Source organism: Onthophagus taurus, chromosome 11 (genome assembly GCF_036711975.1).
Source record: "Onthophagus taurus isolate NC chromosome 11, IU_Otau_3.0, whole genome shotgun sequence".
In the NCBI taxonomy this organism is placed as follows: domain Eukaryota; kingdom Metazoa; phylum Arthropoda; class Insecta; order Coleoptera; family Scarabaeidae; genus Onthophagus; species Onthophagus taurus.
This window is the reverse complement of record NC_091976.1, coordinates 16,885,864-16,912,782: the sequence shown is the minus strand read 5'-3', so window position 1 is coordinate 16,912,782 and position 26,919 is coordinate 16,885,864. Positions and strand designations below refer to the sequence as shown.

The 26,919-nt window shown below is 31.4% G+C and overlaps 4 protein-coding genes across 4 annotated transcripts in view; 3 read left to right on the top strand and 1 right to left on the bottom strand.

The window, feature by feature from the left end:
- Positions 1-4,060: 4,060 nt before the first annotated feature.
- LOC111429433 (uncharacterized) lies at positions 4,061-5,311 on the top strand. Its single transcript, XM_023065349.2, has one exon. It carries the CDS (start codon positions 4,061-4,063, stop codon positions 5,273-5,275), a length of 1,215 nt encoding a protein of 404 aa, XP_022921117.2. The 3' UTR covers positions 5,276-5,311.
- A 5,860-nt stretch (positions 5,312-11,171) lies between these two features.
- Positions 11,172-12,646, bottom strand: LOC111429480 (Dolichyl-phosphate beta-glucosyltransferase wollknaeuel). The gene is made up of 5 exons (XM_023065405.2): positions 12,465-12,646; positions 12,189-12,363; positions 11,928-12,133; positions 11,526-11,869; positions 11,172-11,469 (listed from the first exon to the last, which is right to left on the bottom strand). Exons 1-5 carry the CDS (start codon positions 12,525-12,527, stop codon positions 11,268-11,270), a joined length of 990 nt encoding a protein of 329 aa, XP_022921173.2. The 5' UTR covers positions 12,528-12,646; the 3' UTR covers positions 11,172-11,267.
- A 399-nt stretch (positions 12,647-13,045) lies between these two features.
- On the top strand, positions 13,046-20,598 carry LOC111429489 (E3 ubiquitin ligase Rnf121). The gene is made up of 6 exons (XM_023065416.2): positions 13,046-13,247; positions 13,359-13,393; positions 13,462-13,603; positions 13,657-14,040; positions 20,162-20,295; positions 20,356-20,598. Exons 1-6 carry the CDS (start codon positions 13,212-13,214, stop codon positions 20,576-20,578), a joined length of 954 nt encoding a protein of 317 aa, XP_022921184.1. The 5' UTR covers positions 13,046-13,211; the 3' UTR covers positions 20,579-20,598.
- A 138-nt stretch (positions 20,599-20,736) lies between these two features.
- LOC111429464 (protein kinase C and casein kinase substrate in neurons protein Synd) overlaps positions 20,737-26,919 on the top strand; it is a 38,541-nt gene continuing 32,358 nt past the window's right edge. The window contains exon 1 of the mRNA XM_071200705.1: positions 20,737-20,946. The gene's annotated coding sequence lies outside the window, so the exon portion shown is untranslated. The remainder of the gene's footprint in view (positions 20,947-26,919) is intronic.

The window sequence follows — 26,919 nt, the reverse complement described above, 5'->3', positions numbered from 1 at the left end:
AGGATTTTACATGTATAGTATTTTGATTGTAACAAGAAAACAACTGAACCGATTTTGGAGAACAACATCTTATTGAAAAGCTTAATTCTTCGCCAATACGAAAGTAGCATTTTAGACAAAAAGTTTTAGTATAAAAGTTATAGCAAATTTTATTCTTAACAATATTGTTCCTGTATTTTCTTCCTCTTACAATCAGATGCATAAATTTCGAGATAAATTTAAAAAGGTGATAATTAGATGAAATCGTGATTTTACATGTTGTTGGTAGAGCACGGAATTTGGAACGTTTTAAAAAAAAGGTTTAATATAAAAGTTGTAGCAAACATTATTCTTAACAACATTGCCCTTTTGCTATCAGATGCATAAATATCGACATAAATTCAAAAAGGTGAAAATTAGATGAAATTATTCTATGTATGTATGTATGTAACGTTTTAGAAAAAAAGTTTTAGTATGAAAGTTGTAGCAAGCTTTATTCTTAACAATATTGCTCTTTTATTTTTTTGCTCTCAGATGCATAAATATCTAGATAAATTGAAAAAGGTGATAATTAGATGAAATCGTGATTTTACATGTTGTTGGTAGAGTACGAATTTGGAACGTTTTACAAAAAAGGTTAAATATAAAAGTTGTAGCAAACATTATTCTTAACAACATTGCTCTTTTGCACTCTTGCTGTTAGATGCATAAATATCGAGATAAATTCAAAAAGGTGAAAATTAGATAAAATTGTGATTTTGCATCTTGTTGTTGGTAGAGTACGAGATTCGAAATGTTTTAGAAAAAAAGTTTTAGTATGAAAGTTATAGCAAACTTTATTCTTAATAATATTGCTCTTTTATTTTTTTGCTCTCAGATGCATAAATATTTAGATAAATTGAAAAAGGTGATTATTAGATGAAATCGTGATTTTACATATTAGAGCACGGAATTTGGAACGTTTTAGAAAAAAGGTTTAATATAAAAGTTGTAGCAAACATTATTCTTAACAACATTGCTCTTTTGCACTTTTGCTATCAGATGCATAAATATCGAGATAAATTCAAAAAGGTGAAAATTAGATGAAATTGCGATTTTACATCTTGCTGTTGGTAGAGTACGAGATTCGAATCGTTTTAGAAAAAAAGTTTTAGTATGAAAGTTGTAGAAAACTTTATTCCTAACAATATTGCTCTTTTATTTTTTTGCTCTCAGATGCATAAATATCCAGATAAATTGAGAAAGGTGATAATTAGATGAAATCGTGATTTTACATGTTGCTGGTAGAGCACGGAATTTGGAACGTTTTAGAAAAAAGGTTTAATATAAAAGTTGTAGCCAACATTATTCTTAACAACATTGCTCTTTTACACTTTTGCTGTCAGATGCATAAATATCGAGATAAATTCAAAAAGGTGAAAATTAGATGAAATTGCGATTTTACATCTTGTTGTTGGTAGAGTACGAGATTCGAATTGTTTTAGAAAAAAAGTTTTAGTATGAAAGTTGTAGAAAACTTTATTCTTAACAATATTGCTCTTTTATTTTTTTGCTCTCAGATGCATAAATATCCAGATAAATTGAGAAAGGTGAAAATTAGATGAAATCGTGATTTTACATGTTGTTGGTAGAGCACGGAATTAGGAACGTTTTAGAAAAAAGGTTTAATATAAAAGTTGTAGCAAACATTATTCTTAACAACATTGCTCTTTTGCACTTTTGCTGTCAGATGCATAAATATTGAGATAAATTCAAAAAGGTGAAAATTAGATGAAATTGCGATTTTACATCTTGTTGTTGGTAGAGTACGAGATTCGAATTGTTTTAGAAAAAAAGTTTTAGTATGAAAGTTGTAGAAAACTTTATTCTTAACAATATTGCTCTTTTATTTTTTTGCTCTCAGATGCATAAATATCTAGATAAATTGAAAAAGGTGATAATTAGATGAAATCGTGATTTTACATGTTGTTGGTAGAGTACGAATTTGGAACGTTTTACAAAAAAGGTTAAATATAAAAGTTGTAGCAAACATTATTCTTAACAACATTGCTCTTTTGCACTCTTGCTGTTAGATGCATAAATATCGAGATAAATTCAAAAAGGTGAAAATTAGATAAAATTGTGATTTTGCATCTTGTTGTTGGTAGAGTACGAGATTCGAAATGTTTTAGAAAAAAAGTTTTAGTATGAAAGTTATAGCAAACTTTATTCTTAATAATATTGCTCTTTTATTTTTTTGCTCTCAGATGCATAAATATTTAGATAAATTGAAAAAGGTGATTATTAGATGAAATCGTGATTTTACATATTAGAGCACGGAATTTGGAACGTTTTAGAAAAAAGGTTTAATATAAAAGTTGTAGCAAACATTATTCTTAACAACATTGCTCTTTTGCACTTTTGCTATCAGATGCATAAATATCGAGATAAATTCAAAAAGGTGAAAATTAGATGAAATTGCGATTTTACATCTTGCTGTTGGTAGAGTACGAGATTCGAATCGTTTTAGAAAAAAAGTTTTAGTATGAAAGTTGTAGAAAACTTTATTCCTAACAATATTGCTCTTTTATTTTTTTGCTCTCAGATGCATAAATATCCAGATAAATTGAGAAAGGTGATAATTAGATGAAATCGTGATTTTACATGTTGCTGGTAGAGCACGGAATTTGGAACGTTTTAGAAAAAAGGTTTAATATAAAAGTTGTAGCCAACATTATTCTTAACAACATTGCTCTTTTACACTTTTGCTGTCAGATGCATAAATATCGAGATAAATTCAAAAAGGTGAAAATTAGATGAAATTGCGATTTTACATCTTGTTGTTGGTAGAGTACGAGATTCGAATTGTTTTAGAAAAAAAGTTTTAGTATGAAAGTTGTAGAAAACTTTATTCTTAACAATATTGCTCTTTTATTTTTTTGCTCTCAGATGCATAAATATCCAGATAAATTGAGAAAGGTGAAAATTAGATGAAATCGTGATTTTACATGTTGTTGGTAGAGCACGGAATTAGGAACGTTTTAGAAAAAAGGTTTAATATAAAAGTTGTAGCAAACATTATTCTTAACAACATTGCTCTTTTGCACTTTTGCTGTCAGATGCATAAATATTGAGATAAATTCAAAAAGGTGAAAATTAGATGAAATTGCGATTTTACATCTTGTTGTTGGTAGAGTACGAGATTCGAATTGTTTTAGAAAAAAAGTTTTAGTATGAAAGTTGTAGAAAACTTTATTCTTAACAATATTGCTCTTTTATTTTTTTGCTCTCAGATGCATAAATATCCAGATAAATTGAGAAAGGTGAAAATTAGATGAAATCGTGATTTTACATGTTGTTGGTAGAGCACGGAATTAGGAACGTTTTAGAAAAAAGGTTTAATATAAAAGTTGTAGCAAACATTATTCTTAACAACATTGCTCTTTTGCACTTTTGCTGTCAGATGCATAAATATTGAGATAAATTCAAAAAGGTGAAAATTAGATGAAATCGAGATTGTACGTCTTGTTATTGTTATAGTATGAGATTCGAAACGATTTAGAAAAAAAAGTTTTAAAGTTGTGGCGAACTTTATTCTTAACAATATTGCTCTTTTATACTTTTGCTCTCAGATGCATAACTATCGAGAAAAATTCGAAAAAATTGAAAATTGGATGAAGTCATTGTTGGTAGAGCACGGGATTCTGAACGTTTTAGAAACAAGTGTTAGTATAAAAGTTGTACTTCAAATCGGACATTTCCACTCTCGTGTTGATTGAGGATTAAGCTTTCGAATGAGATATTGTTCATCAAAATTTGTTGAAAAGTGCTCCTGTTATAACCAAAATACTATACATGTAAAATCCTATCTAATTGGGGGATAACTTCAAAAATAAATCAAAATTAGGACAATATTTTCTTCATAAATTTACTTGTAACAAAATAAAAACTAAATTATTACTTAAAATAGACCAAAATAATTTCCATTATAAACGGAAAAGTTTATATCAAATCTATTGTTCACTATACAAACAAAAAAACTAAAATATAAACTCCTTAAATTTAAATTTAACATCAGTACTCTAAAACATCCTCATTTACAATGATTTCTAAAGAAGAATGTGAAAAAGTTTTAAACGCCTATAACAACAAAACAAATTTTGAAAAATACACCATAACAAAATTTAATTCAGTTTTAGGATTTCTCGGTGATCACAGTTTATTAAAAATATATTATTCCGAATGTAACATTAAAAAGAATACAACCTTCTTTTTAAAAACGTTTCCGAAGCCATCAAAAGAACACGTCGATTATATCAAAAAATTAGGAGTTTTCCAAAAAGAAGCGCTACTATACTCAAATTTAATCCATCATTTCCAAACATATTTCGATGAAGCATTTTCTCCGAAAATGTATTTAACAGATAACAAAGAATTTATTATTTTGGAAGATTTAAACCGATTGGGTTACGAAAATATTCCAGGAAAATCGTTGGATTTAAACCACTTAGAAGCAGCTCTTAAAAGTTTAGCTTATTTACATGCATCTTCGATCATTTTTGAAGAAAAACGACGAGAGCTAAATGAAAATTATCAATTAATTGATGAGTTTTACGATGAATTCAAAGAAGTTTCGTTTTCGCCAAACGAAGAGCATCCCAGGAATAAACTGAGTAAGAATATTTTAAAAGCCGTTTTGGATTGTATCGAAACAATGCCTGAATTTAAAATTTACAAACAACAAACTTCAAAAAATTTAATTGAATTTATCGAAAAAGATGTTTACGAATTAATTAAACCTTCAAAAAGATTTCGAAATACCATAACCCATTGTGATTTATGGAGCAATAACGCAATGTTTCGAAAAACCAAAAATAACCTGGATTGTATTTTAGTTGATTTCCAATTTGCTAGATACATTCCTTCCGTTTACGACGTTTTATTAACAATGTATTTGAATTTATCTTACAAGGATTTAAACGATAATTTTAAAAGATTATTAGATTTTTATTACGAATGTTTAAAAAGAAGTTTGGAAAAGCACGAAATTGAAATAAAAATGATTATATCGTATCCCGAATTTTGGGAATGCGTCGATTTTTATAAAAGATTAGCTATAGTTGAAGCAACTTGGTTTGGAACTATCGCTTTTATTGGAGATGATTTAGGACAAAAAATTAGTTTGGATGAAGATATTTTTAGGGAATTTTATTATTTTAATAGAAGCAAACATTTGTTGGAAGAAATGAAAAGGAATGAAGAATACAAGGTGAAAATAACCGATTTATTAAGACACATTGTTATTTTATTTAAATAAAACAAGTTCAAATGAGTCAGTTATAATTTATAACTGATGAACATGAATAAATTTGTATAAATAATTTTTGAACTTTAACTATACCTAAAACGAATTCCTATTTAAAAAAAAATCACAAAAAACTTTTTAACATAAAAAGCAGTTTTTGAAAACATCTTTTTGTTCTTGAGGAAAAAATGTTTAAGCACAACAAAATTTATATTCTGTCTTTAAAGCAGAGTATTTAACTTTAAATACTTTAAATGTAACGTTTAACAGTTGATAGTATCAACATTTATAAATGAGATTATAAGCTTTTTAAAACGATCGTTTTTAAAAAATCATTCCTTTATTGAGGTATCAATTATTAAACTGCATTAATGCTTTTTCGCTTTTTTAAGAGAGAGAACAAATTTTATATTCGGATGTAACAAACAATCCTTCAAAAAGCATACAAATACAATCCGTAAATATAATAGAACAGCAACATGTCCAAATATATATGGCTATCGACCTTGGTCCTTCTGCACGAAATCAGTGACATTGTCGGATTAGCCATCAGTCTTCTCATTTATAAATACGTCCTGATAGAGTGTTAAATGATTACTATGGGATTACATGGAACGTAAGGACTGTGCTGTAGACAAGAAAGGTGATGGAGATTGGAGATGCACTGCTAAAGTATAGAGTAGATAAGAAGAATTTTTCAATATTCTATAGTGGAAGACCATATAAGACAGGTCATAATGGAACGGGTTTCTATGTCTTCAGTAATATTAAAAGGTCAGTGATCTATTTCAAGTGGGTATGTGCCCATAGAAGAAAGTGACGATGAAGAAGAGGACGTGTTCTATCTTTTATAAACTGGAAAATGGATGCGGGAGAGATACGGGACATGATTTACTGATGATAGTGGGAACAGAAGTAGCAGGAAAGTTCACCCTACATATTGAAACAAGCCTGAACGAAACAACACTGTACCAAATGGTAAACGCCATAGCAATGAAGGTAAAAAGCACAGATTTCCAAAGAAAGGACACCTATAAGGGTACATGTCAGATTCCAGAACCAACCAGGACGAATCAAATTAATTATGTTCTCATAACACAGAGACACACCACATCGATAATAAATGTGCGAACATACAAAGAGGCAAACTGTGACCATGACAACGCGAATAGGCAAGAAAATAGTGAAGTGGAACACAGACGCACTGAGATTCAAATTCAAAATGAGATTACTCTACTTGCATGCCAGCAAGATATCAGTCTGCGAAAACGAACTTGAGTTAAGATATAGATGAAGAATGAAATAACATTAAGAGGGCTCTACAAGAGATAACCACCAAGATTGGCAACCTTACTGGATAAAACTTGTAGGCGAAAGCAGATAGGAATAATTTTAGTAAAGCTGTAGAAGACGTCGTTACAAGAATTGATAGAAATCGATCTGACCGCCGCGCATTCTGTAACTTCTAAGTGGTACTTTGACCCTCTTGGCGCGTCATGAAAGATAATCGATTCGTATTCGATGATTGGCTACATAGTTCTTGACTATATCGTTACTTTGATGGGGTGAGCAGAAAAGTTACGGGTTCTGTCAAAGGTTACGCCCAAATATTTGCAGATTAATGTGACTGAAATGGTGGACGATTGGATTGTTATTTCTGGAGAAGCAGCTTACATTGAGAGTAAAGGAACAAAAAACTGAGTTTTCAATGCAATTTCTGCAACCAGAGAAATTTAATTAAAAAAAACTAGTTGAAATTGAAGATCCTTGTGAATTACTTTGTTGTATGGAAAAACTGCGGAAGTAGAGGTTTTTTAGTTTTTCCCACGAGTGAATAGTGTTTTGATAGGAATTGTTTAAATAACTTTAGGAGATAGTAAGGAATTTCCAGCGTATTTAGCTTATATACATAGAATGCCTTTGTGCCACACCAAATCAAAAGCCTTCCAATAACTCCGCAGCAATCTGGTATTTTACTTAGCGGGCCACGTGGAAGTTCGAAACAAAAATTGACAGAGTGTCTCATCCTCAAAAATAATTCAATATGTCAATATGTTCAATATTTTACATTTTGGAATTCGCAAATGAAATTAATGAATGCTCAGGCCTCGAAACTTGGAATCAGATTCACTTAAACTGTTCTACTAAATTCAGCTGAAAAAAACTTCGAAGTTATGAGATTCTCGAAAATATTCTTCGCTGTCGTGATTTCCAGAACGATCGATTAATTGTTGCTCAGCACCTTAAATAACACGTTTGGTGTAGCAAATCCATGCCCCATCGTATGGCTACCACCCAGGAACCAAAAAGAACATCCTTCCAATCATATGTTAGGCCTAGATTAGCAGAGGATTCAACAGTATTATTGCTGAATATGTTTAACTCAATAGACGTCCACTTCAAAATAAAGCTCTCCAAAATAGATATTTATCTAGTTATCGGTCAATCAATATATTACACTATAATGAGATTATATCGGCACTATATCATCAGGTCAATCATATACAGCATAGACTGTAAGAAATTAAGATATGCATATTTATCTCGCTGATGTAAACAAACTTGCATGGGTTCATCATCTGGACAACTTGCTTTAACTGCGAGGTCATTATTATACGAGCTGCCGAAATTAGACAAATGGTTAAAAAAATGATACGATAATAATTAAAATATGATGGAGAGAACCCGCAGGAAACCAATGATCGAGGAAACCAACTCATAGGTCATCGTATAAAAACACAGAGCACTGCAAATCCTGTGAAAGTTAATGATCTGTGACGAATACCACAACCACAATAACACCGTTAGCTCTCGCGACCTCTTGAAGTGGAGAGTAGTACATTATTTATTCCAGGAATAGCGTTGTTTAGGCGGAACTAAGATACCTTAAATGACCAACTTACTAGCAATTTTACCTAGAATTTCATCTTGTGATGTTAAACCGATATTGACATATGAATACAGAAGGTGAAAATGTGTTGGAGCTATCCCACAGAAAACCATCAATTATTGAAGAAACGAGGCACGTCCCCATTTTATAAAGAAGCAACGGACTGCAGATCTTGTAAATGTACACATAAATAATTTTCGACCAGCACCACAGTGACCAAGCACCAACGGAGGAAACCACCAATGATTGCAAAAACAAGGCCAATCCTCTTTATATAAAGAAGTCAAGAAATATAGAGCAGTTATAACACCGTCAGCCTCAGCTCGTGACTCCTTAAGGAAGTAAATATTACCAACATCCAGTATGCATTAAAGACCGATATAAGTTATACAAGAAGACTAACTCAACATTAACGTCTACATATACAATGTCTCTGTATCTAAGTATTATCAAATATAATGTACCATCAAACTAAGGTGAATCGGGACATTTTTCAGAACTTATGCTGTAAGAGACGGGGCTATGGGGTTAATTGGGGCTTCTAAAAGATTTTTAAAAATATTTTTCATTTACTTCATCAAAAGTAAGAAAAATAAACTGTATTGCGTAAAAAACCTTACAGTGGAATAATTGTTATTTATTTTCACAAAGCTTTTCTGTGAGGATATCCTCATGTCTCCTGTAAAAAAGCTTAACCCCAATCGCACCGTCCCGATTAACCCCAGAGTTCCCATTCATCTCGGTTGAGGGTATATAAAGAATCTATATATACATATAAATAACTAAAGCAGGTCAAACAATTTATATTTTTTGCAAAATTCTTCGGACATATTAATTTTTATTTGCCATGTTTAAAAAAGTTGATCTTTTTTCGTTTCAAAAGATATAAGAATAATTTGCTATACCATTCTACGTAAGCCTCCAAAGAATTCTGTTCAAATTCGAGAAAAACCTCAGCATAAAACACGCATTCCTAAACAATAGCAAAAGAACCAAGATGGTGTAAACTAGTGGTTTACAATCGTACCAAAAATCAGGTCATACGGTTGAAATATCTCGGAGCAATAGATTCCTAGTAGTTACAATCCCATAATGATGACATCACAAGAGACTTGTAATAGAAACCTGAAAAAAGAAATCAGAACACATACCACAAGTGCAGCGGTGGTATTAGGATGCCTCCGAGACGTTATATGGAGGAACAAATACTCACAAACAAAAAATAAGGTGAGGATCATATGCTGACATATGCCCTTGAAACAAGGATATAAAATATCACAACCAAAAGACTTTTCAGAACCACAGAGATAAAAATACTTCGAATAATTGCTCGCTGTTTTTACGAGAAAATATGGGTTGCAGGACATAGTCAGATTTTTGTTTCATTATTTATAGAAGGGTTGTCTGTAGGATTTCTCCCCTATTTTAGTTTAGTGAGGAACGTTTTCAGTGATTCGAGTTTGTGTCGACTAGTCATAATCTCAGACGGAAAAAAGTCCGAAATGTAGCGGGGAAGTTCGACGGAAGAAGAGAGTTCGGAGTTTTTGGAGTTCGGCCGGGGATTCCCAAGAGCTCGTAGTTTGTGGTAGAGATGAAGGGTTAGAGTTTCTAGAGAGGAGTTTAATAGAGAAGGTCGCCAGAAGAAGCTTCGAGTTAGCAGTGAGTATTGAGTAGAAAGTTTCCAAGACCAGGGATGCATTTAGAGAAGTAGTTCAGTGGAAAGAGTAGTTTCCAAGGAATCAGTTCATAGCAGTCCCAAAAACAACAAAGTAGTATAGTCTAGTCCAGTCAAGAAGGAAGTGCAGAAACCAAATAAAGAATAGAGTTGAGAAATGTGGATTTCGGACAGAGAAGTTGCTCCTAAAACCCGTTGTAAAATGAGATTTGTTTAGTATCTCTTGTTCGGAATTTGTGATAGTATTTACAATTAAATTCATGATTTTTTGCCAAATTTTATAACTGCGTAACAAATTTGTTTGTTGAATACTCAATTGCACATCCACATGTTACTGCAAGAGCCGCTTCTTATAAATGGAAAGACCATGTCGGGAGAATGCTAAAACACAGATTGCCGAAAATCGTCAGAGGGAAAATCACATGGGACCAGACCTCCTAAACGTTCCTCAATGAAGTGGTACGAAAGCTGGAGTTTAGTATACCAGCTGGGAAACATAGAGGACCGAACTAGGAAGGAAAAAGAGATTCATAATCATATAAAAAAATTTGCAAAAAAGATTACATTAAAATTTAATTATTTCAAATTTGTTTAGAATGATAAAAATAACAATAGTAGATAACCAAACTTTTAAATAATTTAAATAATAAAATAAATAGTTAAAACAAAGTTAAATGTTCACATTGTGCAACCTTCATAACTTAATCTAACCAAGACGTTTTTAAATTTTCCTAACAATTAGCTATGAGATTAAGAGTTACTCTCTGAACTTCGTCTCAACTTCTGATTTAGTTCATCCAAAATATCATCTCAGAAAGAAATGTAACTGAATTAAATCTTATGATTTCGGTAAAAATTCAATTGTTCCTCTTCTTCCAATTCAACCATTGAAAATTAACTTGATTAAATAAGCTCGAACGGGATATGCCGCTCCCGTTTGAGCTTATTTAATCAAGTTAGATGAAAAAAATAGTTATTATTTAACCTCAGTTCGATCAAAATTATCTGAAATCTGTACTACGAAAGGAATCACGTCAGTTTGAAAAAATGCAAATATATTTCCTAGCTAAGGTTCTCTCGAAAAAAAAAGTCAGGAAAGAATGCTATATTATTCAATAACTGCATTATTCCGTTTAAAATAATGTATTTTTGGCAACAAGTTCGTCGTGGTTACAAAATTAGCACAAGTGTTGATAAAATACCTGTATATTTGTTTCAGGAAAATCTTAATATTTCAAAAATTATATATTTTATAAGACAATATCATTAAATTTAATTATTTCTATAGAAGTAAACCTTTATTGAAAAATGGAAAAGGAACAAACAAAAAAAGAGGAAAATAGTCGAATTTAAGACAGATTATTTTATTTAAATACCAACTTATCAAATAAGTTATAAAATGCTTAATCTGATAAAAATTATAATCTTTACCTAATAAATCATTTCAGATCTTCTTTAGCTTTTATTTTCCAAGCTGTAGTTGTATATCTCAACCAAATCAATCCAAGATCAACCCCCATTTGAACCCAACTCCAAAAAGGTGTTATTTTAGACCCATCAATTTCAGTCCAATTAACAGCTACTTCAGCAATTGGAATTTTTAACTTTTCAGCTATGTACAATAACTCTACATCAAAAGCCCTAAAGTGTATTTCCAAATTTATTGATTTATTAAATTAATTTTCGTCGATATTTACCATCTTTCAACATGTAATGATTCAAAACACAATTTCGCCGTTTTTCTTGTAAATAATTTAAAACCACATTGTGTATCCTTAATTGTACGAACTGCAAATAACCAAACCAAGAAATGAAAACCGTACATTAAAATTGTTCTGAATAAACTTCTTTCTGCTATGGCTTCATCTTGTAAATGGGATCTTGAACCTATTGACATTGCTAATTTATCTGCACTATCTTTAGAATTGGTTGTTGAAATTAATTCAAACAATTTCTTTTCAACTTTATCAAAATCGGCAAATTTTGTTGCTCCATCAGCATCAACAAATAATAATAAAGAACCTCTTCCACATTGTATACCCTAAGTATTACAGCATAAAAAGTATAAGAAGTGTTTAATCTAATCTAGGATTGTTTACCAAACGAACAGCTCCACCTTTTCCCCGATTATACTCCAAATCCAAAATTCTAAATTTATCAACACCTAATTTTTTGCAATATTTTTCGGCTACCTGCACTGTTTTATCTTTACTACCATCATTAACTATAATTATCTCATATTTAAACCCTGTCGATTTAAATCTTCCTTCTAAAAATTCAATACACTCATCCAACATTGGACATACTAAAATTAAAATTAAAAATCATTGTTAAATACCAAAAAAAATTATGCTATTTACATCTTTCTTCTTCATTATAAGCCGGCACTATTACACTTAAATCTAAAGTTGGGTTTTCATTTAGTGTGGGGAAAACTACATTTTCTCCTGTAATAGGGTTCCTAAAATACTTTTCCTTTTTCGTTCTTATTATGTTTGGATAAGCATTTGTGCTTGATATTAATATTAACCATCCCTTGAAAAAATTTGTTAGTTAAATAATGTTATATAATAAAAAATCGTGGAAATAATGAGGAAAGCTGGTAAAAAACATGATTAATTTTTAGGTTAAATTACCGAAATTACTGCAGAGGCTAAAAACGCCGAAATATAATAGAAAAAAACGGTATAATCTTCCATTGTGGTTATATAATACTCAATTTCCAATACATTTACGTTAAACTAAGTGGAAATATGATTTTTAAATTAAAACTCCTTACGTTTGCGGTTATGTTATCAAATATTTTGACAACTCAACTAATTTTTCGTTGTCATCCAATAGATGGCGGGATTTATTAATTAATTAAATAATTAATTTAATATATAATTAATTTAGAATTATTAACATATATGGATCGAATATTAATATATATTAATTTATTATTAATTCTATTATTTCTATATATATATATAAATTTAAAATACATGTCTAAAACGATTATACCGATAGATGGCACTACAAACAAGACACCAAACAATTTTCTTATCAGATAACAACTAAGTAAAAACACTTTATTCTCATTCTTAAAAACTCTAAAATATTTTTTAATAATTGTTTTTATGGCTTTTATCTCAAGCACGCGTAACACGCAAAGTATACAGTTTTTATTAAAAACTTTTAAATGTATTTTCCAGCTCACTCGTAAGGTAACGTCATCACAACAGATGGCGTAATTGGCGCTTTACGGTTTGTTTGACAAACGAGTGACAAATGTGTGATAAAACTTTAATTAATTAATTCACCCTGTATAATTTAATCTAAAGCCAGGTTTAAGATTTTTTAGTTGAACATTATTCAATAAGACACTTAAAAATACCAAAAAAATGGATCTGCATGAACCTATAGACATGCGTAACAAGGTGAGGTTATGACGTTTAATAAATTTTCAAGTCAGAATGAGTTTTATTAAATTAAATCGATAATATTTATAATTAAACTAAATGGACTTTTTTCGATGTTTGTTATTATAGACAGAGGCCGATTTAACCCCGGAGGAAAAATGGAGGTTGGAATTATTATTGATTTTATTTGGTTTTATTTTAAGACTTTGTGTATGAATCTTTTATTTTGAAGGCTACAGCACCAGAAATTACATGAACAGCACAAGGGACACGATAAGATGCATTTTGAAATGATCCTTATTTTAATTGGAACTCTAGTCATTGCCCAATTTGTACTTTTAGAATGGAAAAGAAGGCATTATAAATCATATTCGGTAAGTTTTAATTCAATTTAGTCACTTTTTATGATATCTTTGTGATTTTTTAGTTAACGACACTATTAGCTATGTGGCTTATACCAATCGGATTTTGTTTAAAACATCAGTGGTGGAGATTTATTTTTATCTGGTTATTATTTTCGTGTATAACTGGTTTAATAGTTAGAAAAGCAATTCAAAGGCCTATACAGGGTACAACACCAAGATTAGTGTACAAATGGTTTTTATTTATTTATAAATTAAGCTATGTTTTGGGTATTATTGGTTACATTATTATGATGGCGACGTTTTTCGGTTTAAACATAGTTTTTAAAGTGAAACCAAATGTTTGGATGGATTGTGGTTTATTATTTATCTTTTATGGGCTGTATTATGGTGTCTTAGGAAGGGATATTTCTGAAATATGTGCTGATAAAATGGCTTCACAAATTGGTGTAAGTAAAAAATTGGATTAAAATGATATAATTTCAAAATTAGATGCTGATGTAAAAGGTTTATCTTTAAACATAACAGAGATAGGATTAATTAGAATCCACAATTTGTGATTTCAATTTCTTATTCCATTTGAATTATTATTTAGAAAAATAATCTATAAATGTATTTTAAAAATTAACAGTGATGTTTTTAAAATACACAAACACTTGTATTGGGATTTGCTCAATTAATAAATGTGAGCAAAACTAATTAGCTTCATCAACTACTACTAAATTAACTTTGATTTTTAATTTACATCTCAATGATGTCCTAAATTCAACGATATACATGTTTCCAAATAGAAAATTTAAATCAGTTACATAAATAGCTTAATTTTAATTTATGGTAATTCTTCAGTTTTGCTGGTTTGTTTTACACAACATATACAGGCTGTTTTATAATATACGCGCAGGATATGCTTGTCCAAAAATTTGAAAAAAGTTTCTATCAACTTACCCTCTAAAATGCACCATTTTCAAGATACAGGGAGTTGAAATTTAATAAAAAAAAATTCGTTTTTTGCGAATATCTCCGGAACCGTTTATCGTACAGAAAACAGTTTTTGTAAGCATTTTCTACTCATAATAAGCTAAGTTTTATGCGAGAAAAATTTTTGAAAGTCATAATTGGTGAACATTTTTCTCCCCAACTTTTACGCCGCTGGAAAGAGTATGGTTTTGAGACGCCCATTTGAACTGCCAATGTTTTCTACACAAAAAAGGTACTGAAGGTCATGGGCTCTAAAGTTGATCATTTTCCAGAAAAATCAACTTTTATGTTGAATAACATGGTCAATTTTTTAAAATAAAAATTTTACTTTACGTTAGAACAAGTAACAAAAGCAAACGTTAACTTCATAATTGCATAATTAAAAAAAAAAACAATTACAAATCATACACAGTTAAATTAAATGTTGGAAATGTCCACCGTTAGCTTAAATGCACGCAGCAATTCTTCGACCCATTGACTGTCTAACACGCAGGAAAATTCCCGGAGTGTTCCGAATTATGTCGCAAGATATAACAATGCGCTCTCTTAATTGATCAACATTTTCAACTGGTGTATCGTAGACTAGGGTTTTCAGACGGCCCCAAAAGAAAAAATCTAAACAATTAAGTTCGGGAGATCGCGGTGGCCAAGGGTGCGGACCTCCTCGACCGATCCAACAGTCTGGGTATGCATCGTAGAAGTATTGGCGAGCAACCATGCTAAAGTGGGCCGGAGCTCCATCATGCATAAAGTACATGTTTTGTCTTATTTGAAGCGGTACATCTTCCAGCAGTTCCGGCAGTACTTCTTCTAGAAATTGTCAATAATCTGCACGATGGCAGCCCAAACATTTAGGGAAAATTGTTGCTGATGATGGCCTTCTGCAATTTCTTCTGGCCATATATGGTTATTGTGAAAATTGAATTCTTGCATCCATGTACAAAAAGCCAATCTTGGCGGAAAATCTCTTGGCAATAAGGCTTGTACTCTTTGGATATGGTAGTGATACAAAAGTTGCCTTTTCAAAATTCTCCAAACCGTCGAGTGAGATAGGTTTAAGGTGTGAGCAATTTTTCTGGTACTTGTGGTCGGATTTTCATCAATTTCGTTGAGGACAGCCACTTCTACTTGGGGATTTGCAACCTCCATAGGTCGCCCATTATCAGCAGTATTCCTTTTAAAACTTCCATTTTCCCATAGTCGTTGGTGAATGCGTAGAAACAAGTTATGGTGTGGTACTGGGCGATCAGGATGTCTTTCTTGATACAACCGCCTTGCTTCTACCGAATTACCGCACGCCATTCCGTAAAGTTAATGCATTTCGCACATTTCAGCGTTTGTGTAATTCATCTTTAATTTTGTGATACATGTTTACTTTTTGCAGGTGCAAACTAATTGTTATTTTGACAGGAGGTAGGTTTTGTTATAAAATTTACCTTTACGGTTTGGAGAATTTTGAAAAGACAACTTTTGTATCATTTTTTCATTTTTTTTATTTTACAGTTATAAAGTTTGCGCTTGCTTTTGTTACTTGTAACGTTTACATAAATTTTGTTTAATCGTAAAATAAAATTTTTATTTCAAAAAATTGATCATGTTATTCAACATAAAAGTATTGGAACGAAAACGGTCAACTTTAGAGCTTATGACCTTCAGTACCTTTTTTGTGTAGAAAACATTGGCGGTTCAAATGGGCGTCTCAAAACAGTACTTTTTCCAGTCACGTAGAAGTTAGGGAGAAAAACAACCACTTTCAGAATCTTTACCAATTATGACTTTAAAAAAAAATTTTCTCGCACAAAACTTAGCTTATTATGAGTACAAAATGCTTACAAACGTTCCGGAGATATTCGCAAAAAACGATTTGTTTTATTAAATTTCAACACCCTGTATCTCGAAACTGGTACATTTTAGAGGGTAAGTTGATAGAAATTTTTTTTCAAATTTTTGGACAAGCTATCACAACCTGAAGTCCTGCGTATATTATGATGCACCCTGTATAACCTACATTATTAGCGCAACAAACATGAAAATCTGGATATAATTGCAATCGTTATTGGGAAAATCAGAAATTATTCCAAGATAACGTCTGTTTATACTTATTTTATAGACATTAAACTTAACATAAAACAAACATTTTCTATTTTATCCATTATCGGATTTCCTAAAACATAGGCGACTTGTGTTTCGAATCTTGTATAATTTGCAGTTATACAGGTGCCACAAAAGTCCAGTAGCATGGTATTTGTGCTGATAAAAACACAACGAAAGTACATAGACATACGAAATTTGGCATAAATATTATTCGAACATTAACAAACAACAATCAAAGTTCGAAGTCCGAACCCTTCGCCTTCACACAGGTCTATAGACGCTTTGGGAACGCAGTCACTCTGGCAAAGAGGTACTGGACGTCGAGGTTGTCCCTTCCCTTTTTAAGAGCGCGCTTCAAACTGTCGAGATTCTTGTGGACACGAATCAGAGACTAGCTCCAAGGAAACACGTTGCATATAGGTAGTTCTAGGAGTTGATCTTGACCAGCTGATCCACAAAAATCAACGGAATCTTCCCTGTCTCTCAGTTCCAAACGGTGACCTGAGCGGCATGACGTTTTCCGTAAACGTAGTGTCACCCCTATTCGCTTCCTGAATCGATCGCGCAAGAATTCTGTCGAATCGAATAAAATTACAACATCGCAAAGTTAGGCTATCATATTTTGTGACACCTGTAGTACCGCGGCTTAAATGAAATTATAGAGTGTGGGTTTGTTTCAGGTATATCTATTTTCTGTAATTTGTAGTAGGATATCACAGATAAGAGAGTAGCAGAAAAGCTATATGATGATGTAGAAACTTAATTGAACTGAAACACTGCAAAAACACGGTAAAGCAGACATTGATATATGTTGGTTTTGTAACAAAGGTATACAACAGAGTATACTCTATCTATATAAAGATAATACGCACAGTTGAGAGTGTCTTGCGAGAGTGCAGGTGAAAATGATTGGAAATCGAAACAATTGAAAGACAATTCAATTTTTGTCTGTGATAGTTGCAGTTTCATAGATAGAGTTAGGGGAAAAAAGTAGTTTCAACATTTTGTTACTCTTTATTGTCAAAAAGTACTAAAAAATTACACTTATGTTTAAGAGTGTAGCTAAAACATATTTTCATGCAATAAAATGTTTGTGTACAAATTTTCTTGGAAAAAAAAGTTTTTCTCGATGAATTTTGAATGAAATTCTAGTTTTTGTAGAAACGTAAGGTAATAAAATAAAAGAACTAGTATAATGCGGGACATCCCAAAGTTTCAATTCCTAAACAATAATCGAAGAGTAAACATCTGAGAAGACACATAAACCTCTCTTTGTCATTGTTTCAATGTAATTCTTTTTACGTAGGCATAAGAAAAGATTTCCAAAATTCCCTAGTATAGCTGGATTTACAAATGCACAAAGACGGTCAAATACCAAACAACTTCTAACATATTTTAAGAGCATTTGCGGTGAGACGAAATGTAACAAAAATATTAATGTAGGTGGGTGAAGAAATGACTTAAGAGGTCAAGAAATTGATAACGTCTAAAACATAAAGACAGTGATTTTTAGCAAATATTAATAATTATAAGCAAAAGTGTTTATATTAGCATGAACTATGCCCTTAACTTGTTTATTGTATTTATTCCTGTTACATTTAGAATTTCAATGATCAATTAATACTGAAAATTAAAGACAGAATTTATTTAGTAAAATTTTAGGTTGATAACATTATGGTTGTAAATCTTCTGTTCTATATCATCATTGGAGTCAGGAATTAAGCAACAATTAATAATTAAAATTATTACAATAACAATTAAAATAAACAATTTTCTAGTATTTCCAAACATCGGTGTTGATTCAAATTGCCGTTTATGAAGTAAGGTCTAATAACACCGTCCCACAAAACAGCACACCACACATTCACTTTCTGGGAATACTGGCGTTCAGAAGCTATGCGATAATGTAGTCTTTGACCAGAATCGACAATTTTGTTATGTAACCACTCCATTAGTGGTGAACGATGCTTCGTCCGAAAATATGTTTTTTAATAAAAAATTATGTCTTTCAAAATTTTGTACCCAAGCGAAAAATAATAATCTAAACCTTTTGCTTCATCACCTAATTCAATAGTGTGGTTAAATTTTGGTTTATACGGCAATATTTTATTTTCTCGATAAATTCTTTGTAAATGGGATTTCCTTATACCGACTTGAACTGCCCTGTTCTTAACAACACCTTCCATTGTAATCCATTGCGTTCGTTACTGCAACAATCGACCCCGCATCATGTGCATCTAAAAGCTTTTTTTCCTTCCTTTTATTTTCCACATTGCCCGGTTCCGAAATTTTTTTAACAACTCTCTTAATTGTCTTTTCATCTACTAAAAATCCACATTTTTCCTCAAACTGCCTTAAAACTGCAGTGTAACTAATGTTCAACAATCCATAGCACTGCACTATAAATATTTTATGTTGTAATGTAAACATGATCAATTAATATTTGATAATAGGCTAAAGCTAAGCTATCAAATGATAATTGTTAGTTCACTCAGATCATTTGTTTTTATTGTAAAACGGAATATTAGAAAAAAATCTTTTATATGCTAAATTAATAAAATTCGGCATATCGCTATAATTTAACATAACAAACATTTTATCTTAATCAACTGTTATTGTACATTGCTCAGAAAGACCACTTTACCTGCACTGGTTAACAAACTTCTTGCCTTAACTTTGGTACTTTGAGCATATTTGACGTAAAACTTGGTTATATTTCGTTTTATGACATCCAGACTTTAATTGCAAAAGATGGAATCTGAATTCAAAAATTTATCGTCAATTATACCTTACGGGGACACAATTCGGGGACACGCTGTATATTATTATTTGTAATGGTTCTTAAATCATTCGTGTACCATCATTAACATCTTACTACTTATTTAGTATATTATGTTAATTTGGTCAATATTAATTATGAAATCCATTTTACCAGTAATGCGTGTTATTATGTTAATACCTATTCATAATTTACCTCGTCTCATTATACCCCAAATTTGTCAATTCACATAAACAATTATTCTTTTGTCTGTTAATTACCACAAATACATGCAAACTTCACGCTTCTTGCATTTATCGTCACTGATATTTTATCATGATTAGGTATTGTAGCATTTGCAGTTTTTATGAAAATTCCAATATAATCACCTCTTCTAATATGTTATACATACTGTTAAATCTTCATTTCTTAAATTGCCAATCATTCGTTGTTAATTGTATATAGGTATAAATGTTTATCAGGATTATAATGGCTTTTATATCAAATGTAACTTTCCTAACCAAGATAAACATTAAAACATACTTTTCTTGGAACAATTGTATTTCTACATACTATGTTTTTGCATGGAGCTGTCCAACTAAAAGTGTTGAAACTTAGAATATGAGTAAAAATATTTACATTATATGTAATATGTAATAGGCTTAACAGTAATATGCTTAATTGTTGTAATTTTGTTAAAAATGTATTATGTGTAAATATATTTATTTATTTTGTTTTAGTATTATACATCTCAGGGAATGCCTACAAGAAACTTAGAACCAAACGTTTGTGCTGTTTGTGGTAATAAATTACTAGTACAGGCAGATGAGGAAGGTTTAATAGAAAATACTTATCAATTATCATGTCAACATGTGTAAGACTAATTTAATCAAATACTTTCTTTTAATGTTTTAATATTAAAAATTACTTTCAGTTTCCATGAATTTTGTATAAGAGGTTGGTGTATAGTTGGAAAAAAACAAACTTGTCCTTATTGTAAAGAAAAAGTCGATTTAAAGAAAATGTTTTGTAATCCATGGGAGAAACCCCATGTACTTTATGGACAGCTATTAGATTGGATAAGATGGCTAGTAGCATGGCAGCCAGTAATTTTGTTTGTTGTTCAAGGAATTAATTGGACTTTAGGACTTGAATAATAAAAACTAAATTTAAATAAGTTATTCTATTAAAATCCTTAAAATATCTTTAAAAAAAAATTACAAAATTTGAATTTAAGTGTATAATTTCACTTTTACTCGTTAGATGGCGATATTCTATTTCATTTTAGAGTAAACGCCACCTAGCGTCAACAAATAATCTAAACGCAGTTCCATGTCAGTTAGCAGGTTGTTCTGAACGTTACAGTGATGTGTTGGTTTTATCGCGTAAAATCCGACCAATTTCGGCGAAAAATCTAATAAAAATAACCTAAAAAACATTTAAATTGAAACACGTTTTTAATTCATTGTGAAAGTTCTCCAACAAAATTTGGATTAGTTTTCTTTTTTTTTTGGCTCAGAAAAAGGTAGGTAAACCGTTTTCAACACCTTTCGAATATCTTTTTTAACATCTTTCCAACTCGTCTTTAAAAGTATTTATTTTAAAACTTTATTATATTACTCATTTTATTTTTGAACTTGAACTGGAAACATTTTTATGTGGGACGAATAAATTAGGGTTTAAAGCAGACGTTTGTGGTTAGGATAGGTAAGTTTGACCGATTTCAAGGCCAAGAATTTATTCAATTTGAGCACCTGTAGATGTTTCTTAAACTTTAAATTATTTATAAAGGTGTTTCAAGGAATTTTGGTTGATTAAAACTTTATAAATTGTAAATTTTAGAAGATATAAGCAAAAAAAACTTGTTTTTGTTCTCTAATAAAAGGAATTAGAATATATTAAAACAATTTTGAATGAAATCTCGCTTATAACAAACAAAATATAATATTTGTTAAGTTATTATATTGTTAAGTTCTTAAACAAAGGGATATTTTAGTGAATTAATGATTAAGTAAAAATTAAAAGTGAGGTTAGAATGTCAAATTGCTCATCTTATAAGTGAGGTTAGACTTGTTTTGAAAATCTTGCGAAATGTCACGTTTTTTATTTATTTTTAATAACCGTAATATACAGAGTGATTCTGATAATTAAATTGAATATCATGTGGAATATATTCAATTTTAACTTGAATCAAAATTTTTCAGATCAACTTAGTTAAATCGAAATGTATCAAAAAATATTAAGGTTTTAGCCTTCTTACTTAGATAGATCGATTTCTTTATTGTCTTATTAAAAAAGACTTTTCTTACACTCGTCACATGGTACATAGCATAACCGAAATCTAGGCTAAAAAAGGAAAGCATAAAATACAATACAATTAATAAGAGCTGACTACAACAAGCAAAGAATAAAAGTTACAAGATCTTACAACAAAAAACGTATAATTACAAACTATGGCAATGCCATCGGTTAGTCCTCCAAGTTATCGAAATTGTAACCTTTAAAGCCAAGGTAGAGCCTTATTTTAGTATTAAACTGCTTAGCATTAAGGACACTGACACGATTGGACAGCACATTGAACACCTATATATCATCATTCTGTATGGCGAAGCTCGAGATAATGGAAGCTGCTCGTCGCATCCATCGCATACCCTTTTCGCCACAATTACGCAACGGCTTCGAGAAAGGAGTACATTCACAACCTACAGGAATAACTATGGTGCTCCAAGAAGATACTGCATTCCCGAATTAGAAAAGGCTATACTGCATCAACCCAACCCGTCAACGAGTATACGAGCAATTGCACGTGGAATGGATGTTACACCATCTGGAATGTTCTGCTTGAACATCTACTACATCCATATCACCTCCAAATAATACATTAATTACTGCTAGCCGATTTTGCACCACGCGTTGAGTTCTGTTCGTGTTTTCTGTTCCTTTGCATCACGGCGCATTCTCTTTACAGATGAATGTAATTTTACTAGGAATTGTATTCTCAATTCTCGAAACAGCCACATCTGGGCAGATGAAAACCCTCATTCCACGCGTGTTTAAGGGTTCCAATACAGATTTATTATCAATGTATGGGCTGGTATTAAATGGTTATGTGATCCCATCTACTTAATCTTCCTACAACAAGTATTGAACATGTTGTTGGATGCTGTGCCATTAAACGTCCGTCAAGACATGTGGTTTCAGCATGACTCAAGTTTCACTTCATGTTTGGGAACATCTGGACCAACGTTTCGGATAGGTCTAGAGGTAACCGAAGTAAAAAAGGTCTCTTTCATTTTTGCTCTCAGATGCATAAATATAGAGAAAGAAACGAAAATTTGCTGAATTTGAGTTGTCAATGGTATCACTCAGGATTTGGAACGTGACACAAGTCTACCATGCTTGAAGTTTATAGAAGAAATATCTTATTTCTTACATCACGAACATTACTTAGGGAACAAAAGTTGTAGTAAATTTTATTTTTAACAATATTGTTTTCTTTCATTTTTTTCTCAGATTTATAAATATCGAGAAAAGTACGAAAATATGAAAATTAGGTGAATGCGTAGTTTTCCATGCTATTAATAGTAACGTTGGGAATTCGGAACATATTACAAATAATGTGATATATCGTTGTATCTGGATTTTTGTTTTGTAGTTTTATATTCCGCAATAAAATTGGGCACGTTTTTTAGACTATGGCAAATAATAGAATATTAAATGTGGAGCAACTTTCCATCCATAACATTTTGCCATATTTCCAACAATAATCAAGATATTTGCTGTGACAGCTAAAATCAAACACATTGTATACTCAAGTGTTTAATGATGAAAGTAACCTCTTTACAACGGAATTCATTTGGGGCAGGAATACGGACGATTCCAAAGAGCAACTTTCAGATTATATCACTCCTAAACTTAACGAAGAAGAGGATATTAATATTTAAAAACCTTCTACTCCAAGCAATGTTAATGTTGATGAAGAAAAATCCATCTCCTGTCATAACTAACTATTCCAGGAGACTGATGACAGTTACCATAATGTTCTGTCTAGAAAGTATATTTTTATTATTAAATGAGGGAGTTTAATCCATGTTGACCAATTATTTTCTATAATATAAATTAAATAAAAACAATACTTTTTCTGGTCTTTTTTATTTACTGTCTGACTGGTTTCGGCTTACGCCATCATCAGAGACACTAATGCGAATGAATTAATTAAAGAATCAAAAAGACCAGAAAAAGTATTGTTTTTATTTAATTTATATATTTCTATTACATAAGGACCCAGTTAATTTACTAATAGTAGTAAAAGGAAAATCTTGTTCAATAACAACATCGAAATAAAACGAAAGGAATTTGTTTAAACATGTTTTATATTGATTTAGAATAAAATAGATTTTTATATAAATAGTAAAAAAAGTAAAGTAAACTAAAGTATTTTTATATACTTTATTTTAAACATCTTATATTAATAAAAAGATCTTCAACTGTAACTTTAAAGTCTCATTTTAGTGTCTAAGCAGATAACAGATTGGCTATAGAGGTTAAAATAAATCGATAAAACGTGATGTAACACACTTAAACGGACAAATTACAATAAATATTTGATTGAAATGGAAAAACTATAATCAACACCGCAGGCATCTGGCGACGCATTCACACAGTACATGTTCAGTAGTCCCTGACTCGTCGTTACAAAGTCGACAAGTTTGATCCTCAGCTTGTCCAATGTGGAAGAGATGGTATTTTAGGGGCGCATGGCCAGGAAGCCTGAGAGCGACCTTAAATCCCCTTTGCTGAAGCATAAAACCTCTTTGGTTTTGTTTTGCGATTTAGTTATCATGCATTAAGTTGGGTCACTTCGTTATATTGCAGCTTTGTTCATCACTGTACACCCTGAAGATCTGATATCCATAGATCCTTAATGCAGTAGTTTTCTACGAGGAGTTGCAGGTTGGGATTTTTCCTTTATTAGGATTAGGAATAAAAGGCATTCCTACTCCGTACGGAGCATAGAACACCCTAAGAACAAGGGATATACTATTTGTACTTTTGTACTCAATGTCACGGCACAAAGATTCCTAGAATATAGAATAATCCAAGACTTATACGTATTCTTTATAGGCTATAACAAAGCCTTCTAAGCTAAAAAAGGTAATAAAGGGAAAGATAGACCACAGAGACAAGAATAATTTCAAATCTCTACTATGAGCAAAAAGCAGTAGTGTAAATCTGTGGTTGAATACATAGAACTTTAGTTCTACTTAAAGAAGTTCTTTCACACATTCCACATTTTCTTCTATGTTTGCTGTTCGTCAAAAGTAGTGATAACTTTGGTTTACGTTTGACTAATTTAAATATGTGCATTTACCTCTACTTCATTACTGCTTTGATGAGTGTAGGTGGTCATAACATGGGAAGGATTGAATATGTGACTTATTTGCTGGCTGTTTACACTCCTAATTTCTTGTGCACATTTTAGTGGACAAGCCTAATGTGAGAGAACCTTCTTTACTAAAGCTGATGAACAAAGAGCACATCAAAATTGTTTTAAAGTTGAGAGAAGTTTCTCAATATCAAGAACGTTTTTTATGAAATCTACCACTGCAAAGCAAAAACATTGGGTATAACTTCGGAGAACACAATTGCAGAAAATGGAAATCCATTTTCACCTGTACCTAAACTATTAATGGTGGTAATCCTATTTACGTACATATCCCCATGTTCATAGCTTCGCCTTTCTTTATCATCGTCAATTTATATTTTGTATTAGTTTTCATTTAAAACATGTGTAATTAAATGGTAGGGCATAAGTGTTTGTTTGTAGCATTTCTGATAAACTTGTGTTAGAGACAGTGATAATTCCACTTATTCCGCAAACGCACTTCGTAATTCCTTCCAGATTTCTATAGCTTCAGATAGAGAAGCATGTCGTGTTTCCAATTTGCCAAGTCCCACGGGTATTGACCTTAAAATATTTAAGTAATCTTCTACAGATTGTTTGAGAGCAATATGAGATCGTTCTTGATAATTTTGTCCATTTCCTTTTTATTTTCTTCACATTTTAACATTTTTTGCCATTGACTTACATATATTTGCAGACAATTCACCATATTGTCCACCTTATAACGTTTGGCAGGACTAAAACTTTTCCATCAGCTAGCATATACTTAGCTCTAGCCAGCTGATAGTTTCTAAAATATTTCATAATTTGGATTACATGTTCTTTGACTTTAGTTACTTCTAGGTCTTTGCAAAGCAAATTTAAGAAGTAAGCTGATCATCTATAGGTTATAGCAGAACTATTAGATTGTTATTACAAATAAAACTGGTGAACAACCTCAATGGTATTTTTTTTTATTCTGTATGCAGTCTCCTGTTTACACGTAAACCTATTATCTCTCTTACTTGGTCTGTTTAGATCCAAGAAAGCATTCACCTCAATTCTAGACTTATCGATCACACATCTTCGGAGTAGAGGCCAGTATCTGTGTTTAATTCAAAAATATCATTCATTGATGCTTTGCTCAGAAGTTATTTGTAGTTATTTTTTATTTCCTCTTTGTAGTATTTTTTGGTCCTATGTTGTTTTCCTAGTAACTTTATTGCTGCCTTGTACTTTCTCTATTATTTGTCTATATTCTCTTCGTTATCGGTGTCCGTTGGGGCTAGTGTGTTTGGGACGTGTAGAGAGTATTATTTTTGGACTATCTGTTCGTGCGCTATTTTTAATTCTTGTTAAACTTGATTAACTTAATGGGTTAAAGTATAATATTAAATATCTTTATTGGTTTGGCACCACAGACTCTCCGCTAAATTCATGCTTTTTATCATCTGAAAATTATAGAATAAACGTTCCATTTTTTTGTAATAAAGTAGTTCCTATCCATCTAATCTTGCTATGCAGTTATTTCAGGTTGGTAGTTCTACCATCATTGGAAACGCTTCCTATCTATTTTGTAACGGAACGTTCCAGCTAATTATGTGTAACTCATTCAGTTGTGCTTTTATTCTTAAATCGTTTTGTATTTCTTATCGTAACAGGGCGATAATGTTTTGTGGAGGATTTACGTGGATTTAGTTCGCATAACTTTTAAGTGATTGGCAGTATCACATCAGTGATTCACAGGCCCACTTTTACCACCTCCTGATAAATTTATCCGATAGATAAATCCAGTTCTTAGCCAATGAGAGCGCTTAAAACCGTGGTAACCATGGCAACTATCCTCTAGATAGTTTATCAGGAGGATGATAAAAGTGGGCCTAAGTCGTGGGTAAAAAAGTTAGGATTAAGACATCTAAACTTCTCCGTCAATATGTAAATGTAACGGAAGTAGACTAATCAGAATTATTTACGCAGGAATGTTATATCACTCCTCTGTACACGCATCTGCTCCGTAAAGAATAGCCCGCCTTATTATTATTTGTTGAACACCTAACAAATAACGCATAGTTGGCAGGCTGACGTCATCAACTCGTTGCCATAAATTTTTTCTCT